The sequence below is a fragment of the Puntigrus tetrazona genome, chromosome 19 (assembly GCF_018831695.1).
Source record: "Puntigrus tetrazona isolate hp1 chromosome 19, ASM1883169v1, whole genome shotgun sequence".
Taxonomy (NCBI): Eukaryota; Metazoa; Chordata; class Actinopteri; order Cypriniformes; family Cyprinidae; genus Puntigrus; species Puntigrus tetrazona.
The window spans coordinates 13,528,374-13,534,978 of NC_056717.1; the positions used below are offsets into that span (position 1 = coordinate 13,528,374).

Consider the following 6,605-nt stretch of genomic DNA (forward strand, 5'->3'; position numbering starts at 1 on the left):
GAAAGCGCTGCTATTGAGTGAAATAGTACAAGTGTTGCGGTCTGTGTGTGTTTAATAGACGAAAAATAAAGTGCCAAAAATAGTTCTCTAACATTTTATTATGATTGTACAAAATGCACAATTCAGAAAACGTACATTTTGCATCGCGTCGCAGCCTTTCGCTTCCCTGCAGATTACTACTTAAAAACGTTTCATTGAGCAACATTTAAGCTCACGCGGTTGAACAAGTGCGGTGACATCACAGCGCAGTGACTCCGCCCCTCTCCGGCAGAAGGAGCGGAAGTTCCGTTGTGACCTGGGATAGCAAGCGGTGAGTCAATAAATTTGTAGCAGTGGGCCGCTGTTTATATCTGCTTTTTTCTTGCCCGAACCCTAAATTTTAATCTACTCCCTGACCTTGGCTTTATCGCTTGCTTCAAAGGCGCGAGCTTGTCGCCGAGTAGCGTAATTGTGAGGTTATTCGCGGGGGTAGAGAGCCAGATAGCCCCATCTATGAGGCTGTGGATTCATTGTGACAATCATACAGAGGAAACGGGATTAACCTGCCTAACTGCGATCATGTCGCTCGAGATTTAATGAAACGACCGGGCGGCTTTATTTATGCACGTACCCTGTTTTTGATTTCGGCAGGTTGGGAGAAAAATTGAGCTGTGCTTCGACCATTTCTCTATTGTTTTCGCTGCCCATCCCTTTCGTCCCGTTCTTTTTGAATATATATGATCGTGGTATTCATAGCGGGGTTCGTGTGAAGGATTATCGCACTGACGCATTAGAGATTATCAATACTGTCACAGTCGTGGTGTAATCAAACGCGTACTAGTGCATATGCAGAGCGTGCACTTTCGTTGAAAAAGTCCTTTTTCGTGGTATTCGGTGGAGAATGCAGATTATTTGGTAGAAGTATTTGATAACATGTGCGGTGCTAATATCCAGAATGGCAGACTGACCCATAAAACCTAGACTGGCACATGGAGTTGACATTCAAGTGTTGTAACTCTTCAGGCTTAAACTTGTGATACGGTCACCCAGGCCTCTCAGAGACGAATAAAACCATCAAACTGTAGTGTTTTGCCTCGTGCGGCTGTCAAGATTCAATTTCTTTGTGCTGTCATGTGATTCCAGGGAAATGGAGACCCGTGGTTTTCATTTTAGGCTGCATTAGAAACAGTTTTCTGAGAACTCGAATTAAGCAGAAGTCTGCAAGTACACACTTGTGATCCTCACAGCCACCAGTAGAAAATGAACCTCTGCCTGTGTGATTAACATAAGCGGCGGTGCTTATCCAGCAGGTGAAATCACCCTGCAATTTCTACATTTACCTTTCAAGGTGCTTTTCCTTTTTCGCGTCTAGAGGCTCTGCAGGTGCAATAGAGCACTTTTTAGCTTTAGATGGGCATGAATTGCTAGTTGAAATGACTTTAGTAAGTGACGCTGGTAATTAAACCAACTTTTGTTAATCATTCTGCAGCCTGCTGAACGTTTCTTTCTAAAATCGTCTGGTTCGTATCTTTAATATCCAACACTTATTGCCTGGGCCTTTTTATTTTGCATAAACATTTTGCGCTGATTGCATTTAAACATTTGGTCTTTTTGTATTTTCCTAAAAGCACTCCTCACATTGTATGTGTGGCAACAACATGTCTGTACCCCTGCTCTCTGAAGCCGTGACAGTGCCTGGGACGGAGAAGGAAACGGCTGTGGTGAGCGACCGGTCGAATCATTAACTACGTGCAAGTTATTCATTAGCATTACACAGACGAGGCTTCGAATAAACCAAATGAGTTATTTTAAGTTTCCTTAAATGGTTCACCTAAAGGTAGAAAGTGATTTAAACACTTGTATGCTGCGAGTAAATAAAACTTTGGCTAGTTTTCAAAACGCAAATTAAGATAGATTTAATGTGACCTGAGAGGTTTCTGTGCCTTTTGTTGAAAGTCCAGGTAACCAAGAGATTCAAACATTTAAAAAGGTCCTTAAGGCATCTCAAATGAATTGTATAACATATTGGATGAAAATCAATAAGGTTTGTTGTAGCGCATGACATGCATGAGAATCTGTTTATCATGTAATGTGCTCTATGTGTATTTATATGTGAATAAATGCCTTAATTACATTTGTTCATCACATGAAGGAATTGTGTCTCTTTACAAAACTTGGATTAAATAGTTTTATTAATATGGATTTAACTCCTGTGACCTTAGATCTTTTTGTTTTGATTACCTACACTTAAAGGTACCTAGACACCTCTCAGATTTCATTAAAAATATCTTAGTTTGTCTCTGGAAGATAAACAAGTCTTTGAGGTTTGGAACGGCACGAGTGACTAAATGAAAGCCAACATGTAGCCTATACTGTTTAAATCTTATACTAGGCTTCCTGCCACCACCTTTACTGGAAGAAAAGACTGAACAGATTCATAGAAAGCTCAAGTTTGCTGTTGAGATAGTATCTTCTTCGTATAAAACCACAAAGTCAGCATTGGACAGGAAATCTTTAAAGGCAGAGATTTGCAGAGATAAGTTTCACATCGTATTTTGTAAACTTTGCAGGTCATCTTCCTTCATGGCTTGGGCGACACAGGGTAAGTTCTGTTTATTACCTGCCTCTTGCAGGGTCTTTTAATACCCCCTGGCCTGGTGTAGAAATAACCCTGTGGTGTTACTTATTATAGACACGGTTGGGCTGATGCCATGACGTCTATTCGACTGCCATACATCAAATACATCTGCCCACACGCGTAAGTGAAAACCTGTGAAATATTTGTTTGATGTGTTGATTGTTATGCAGTAAAAAAAAATGTTAGTATCACTTGATTAACTTTGTAATTTATTGACCTTGCTTGTTGACGCTAGACCCCGAATTCCTGTAACGCTCAACATGAAGATGACTATGCCCTCATGGTAAGTTTACTCTGCTTCAGATAACGTTAAAATCTAGTACATTTACATAAAATTTATTCTCAGGGCTTAAATTACATTATACGTCACACCCTTTTGAAAGTTTAGGATCTGTGTTTCTTTAAGAATAAATATTAGAAATAATATTAAATTGATAAGAGTGATAAAAACAAGAGAGGCTTGTTCATCAACAGGAGATTAAAAACTAAAGGGGGCATGACAAACACAGTTTCACCCAATCTCATGTTAATCTCGAGTAGAACTGCATCCTTCATGCATCCTTCTCAAAGCAGTATTTAGATTTATCGTATTTCTAAAAGACAGATACAGCTTTAGGATTCTCCTGGAGGTGTGCCGTGTAGGCGGAGCTAAAGAGTGACGAGAACTTGTGCCAAGTGCCAACAAAAACAGACATTTGATGCAGTTCTGAATCAAAACCAGGATGTTTTATAGATACCTTTCATGCGAGCCGAATGAAGTGTCTACTAATGTCTATGCCTGTGCTGGTGCGTGCTTCTGCCCATATAAGGAATTCATCGTCATCTACGTCGAGTCAAAAATACTTGCCAATACTTGCCATATGTCCAAGTTGTTGTGAGATTTTTTGAATTAAAAGAACTTTTATTCAGTAGCATTATTGATTAAAAGTGAGAGTAAAGAAAGTTCTTTTTTTATGTTATTCTTTTGAAAAAATATAATATTATAATAATAAAAAATATAACTATATAATACAATTTGGGAAATTGTATTAAATGCTAAATAAAATAATTTTCAGTATTGGACTTTGGGATTTCTCCCTTAATTCTTGTATGTTTTTCTTTTCAGGTTTGATCTGATGGGCCTAAGCCCAGAATCACCAGAGGATGAAGCAGGGATCAAGAGAGCAACAGAGAGCAGTAAGCAAAATTAGTATTTTGACATGCATGCACATTAGGAATCTAATGTTCTAATGTTGAAGTTGTTAATGTTAATGTTGAAGTTTCCTGAATACAACTGTCCCATCCCTAGCAAGCATCCAAAATTTGGCCTCATGCCAGAGAGCATTGTTATACGTTGAAATTTCTGTGGCATTAAGTATTGACTACTACTTTATTTATTTTTTTTCTCCCAATAGTAAAGGCCATCATCGATCACGAGATAAAGAATGGTATACCATCCAATCGTATCATTCTTGGTGGCTTCTCTCAGGTATGTGATCCATTCTGAATGTTTGTACTCTCGCTCAAATGGCTGACATTGTGGATGCTTTCTCAGTTCCTCTTTTGTTGTCTGTGCTCTTCAGGGTGGAGCTCTCTCTCTCTACACCGCTCTGACCTCTCAGCAGCAGCTAGCAGGTGTCGTCGGTCTTAGTTGTTGGCTTCCACTTCACAAGACTTTCCCACAGGTACAAAACGTCCGCAGTGGCTTTGTGTGAGAATAAATATGTGTATATATGAAAATGGGTGTGTCTGTAAATATGGATCTGCTATTTTAATCCATTAGGCTGCAAGTGGGAGTGGAAACAAGAACACTCCCATTCTGCAGTGTCACGGCGAGATGGATCCCATGATCCCGGTGCAGTTTGGGGCCATGACGGCAGAGAAGCTCAAGACCATTGTTTCTCCACAGAATGTCACCTTCCGCACCTACCCGGGTCTCATGCATAGCTCCTGTCCTCAGGTGAGACACCTGTTACGCTCGCAGAAAGCTTAATTTAACGTGCGTTATCACGTTAAAATTCAGTATGCAGGCTTTCAAAAAAACAACAGCAGCAAATATGACTTTATCTTCAGTACAATGGTTACAGTAAAACTTCATTATTTGTTCATGATAGTACTGACGCCTGTATTACTCTCTGATTGGCTTTACAGGAGATGTCTGCTGTGAAGGAATTCATTGAAAAGCAGTTGCCCCGAGTCTGACCTCATCCTAGCTCACTGTGACCCTTAGACACTGACCTCTCACCTCCGACCTGCCATTCTCCCACAGGAAACAGCCATGATCCCCCTACAACGCGAAACGACACACATGAGCATGCACATTCAGTTGTACATACTGTGAACATGCAACACGTGCATACATTTGTCATCTCACACCTTTCTTTGTAATCTCAAACAGTGGACATTCATTAAAAAGGCGATTATTATAAGTGGCATCCGTACATACAGTAATATTCCATGAAAGTCTTTTTGGCTTTTCTTTAAGGGAGACTCATTAACTTTCATTATACATTCCTGTACGTGTTACATCTTGAACCATTATCCACTGTCTCCCTCCCCTGCTCTTCTGTCTTTTTCCCCTCAATAAGCAAGGCGGCAAAGGTAACATTTTGCTAGAAAGCTGTGTAACAGAACTCGGGAGAGTTCAGATGCTGCAGATCTGTGGCGGTGGAGGAAGTTAGTGAGAGCCCGGTTGCCGTCTGGAGTGAGTCGCGTCGCGCTGCTCTGCATGCTAGTCCCACGGTGCATGCCTGTGGTGGGGCTTCATTTGGGATGCTGCAAATCATACTTGTGCTGAAATATCTTTTTGTTCTCTTTTTGTTTTTTTTAATAGAAAAAGGCAAGCGAAAATGGCTCAAATAAACTGCGCAGATGAATCATTCAAATCTTCCAGTATGCTTTGTTCTCTTAAAACATTTACACAGAGTAATTTCGTGCTCTCAATTTGTGCCGATCCGGCACCAGTGCTTTAAATCTATATGCAAAATAGTGATTTTTTTAATTTATTTTAATTTTAAATGACACAATATACAATAAACTTTTTAGAATAAATACATAACCAGCTTAAGATTAGAGTATTTTATTGTATAATAATCAACGATATGCTAAGCTCTTGACATCACTTATTAAGAACAATAGGAGTGAATCACTCCAGACGGCTGATAATATTTTCCAGTTGCTTTAAATAGCTTCCTCAATCCTCCCTAATTCCCCGTTCACCTCATATCCACATCATCCTTCGCTCACGTGACCAAACACATTCAAGTGTTCTGGGGTCTCAGATTGCATATGTATATACCTTTCAGGTTCCATATTATTGCATAAAAGTATTGTTTACTGACACAACCTATTAATAAAAGATGGAAGGTCACAGTTACGCAGCAGCGGGGCGGATTAAGCCTGCTGATATTAAAGAAGTAACCTTGATTAGCTATTAAAAAGGAAAGTGAATTTGCAAACATGGTCGCTATAGTCATTTCTCTCACAGTTTGCTTGTAAACATTTGAATTTGGATTAAAATGGTTTCTGTGTGATGATATCTAAAAAAGTTGTTTGCGAAGTAGTGAATGTTGCTTTTTTAATCTAAATAGATGTTCTTCGATATATTATTTCAGTGTTATTTTAATCTTACTGAGTCCATTTGACTTCCATGTTTTCATAACTCTTACGACCCTCTCTTTTATAATTGGCATTATTCCTTATTATTAGTTAGAATAATTTCAGATATGCCCTGTGGCTTGAATGTTTATTGTATGAATTATGGGCATGCCAGGCACAAGTCGGTCAGCGGAAACTGGCAATATCTTTGGGTTTAACAGTGAACTTATCAGTTAATGTCCACCTGAGTTGTGTTTTGTTGTTGGTTTTTGTTTTGTCATTTGTGCTCGTTTAAAAAAAAAATCCGTCATGTTCTTTTGTCGTCTTTTTATTTAAAGTGTGCTGAGGGACAATTGGTTCTTCAGAAACTTTACCGAAACACCTGTATGTGAAATAAATGATGCAAATCACA

At 39.3% G+C, this 6,605-nt stretch overlaps 1 protein-coding gene across 2 annotated transcripts; it reads left to right on the top strand.

The window, feature by feature from the left end:
* Nucleotides 1–218: 218 nt before the first annotated feature.
* On the top strand, nucleotides 219–6,605 carry lypla2 (lysophospholipase 2). 2 transcript variants are annotated; one of them, XM_043218077.1, is made up of 11 exons: nucleotides 296–310; nucleotides 1,469–1,499; nucleotides 1,608–1,700; nucleotides 2,550–2,581; nucleotides 2,672–2,737; nucleotides 2,853–2,900; nucleotides 3,723–3,793; nucleotides 4,012–4,085; nucleotides 4,180–4,281; nucleotides 4,380–4,556; nucleotides 4,748–6,605. In XM_043218077.1, exons 3-11 carry the CDS (start codon nucleotides 1,623–1,625, stop codon nucleotides 4,796–4,798), a joined length of 699 nt encoding a protein of 232 aa, XP_043074012.1. In that variant the 5' UTR covers nucleotides 296–310; nucleotides 1,469–1,499; nucleotides 1,608–1,622; the 3' UTR covers nucleotides 4,799–6,605. The 2 variants fall into 2 exon arrangements, with proteins under 2 accessions (XP_043074011.1, XP_043074012.1); XM_043218076.1 differs by lacking the exon at nucleotides 1,469–1,499 and having other exon boundaries at nucleotides 219–310.

Excerpts from the sequence above, each read along its gene's own strand:
- lypla2 (XM_043218076.1), top strand. The coding sequence starts at position 1,623 with ATGTGTGGCAACAACATGTCTGTACCCCTGCTCTCTGAAGCCGTGACA. Across the intron at positions 2,738-2,852 it reads AAATACATCTGCCCACACGC|ACCCCGAATTCCTGTAACGC; the intron begins GTAAGTGAAAAC and ends TGTTGACGCTAG. Across the intron at positions 4,282-4,379 it reads TTCACAAGACTTTCCCACAG|GCTGCAAGTGGGAGTGGAAA; the intron begins GTACAAAACGTC and ends TTAATCCATTAG.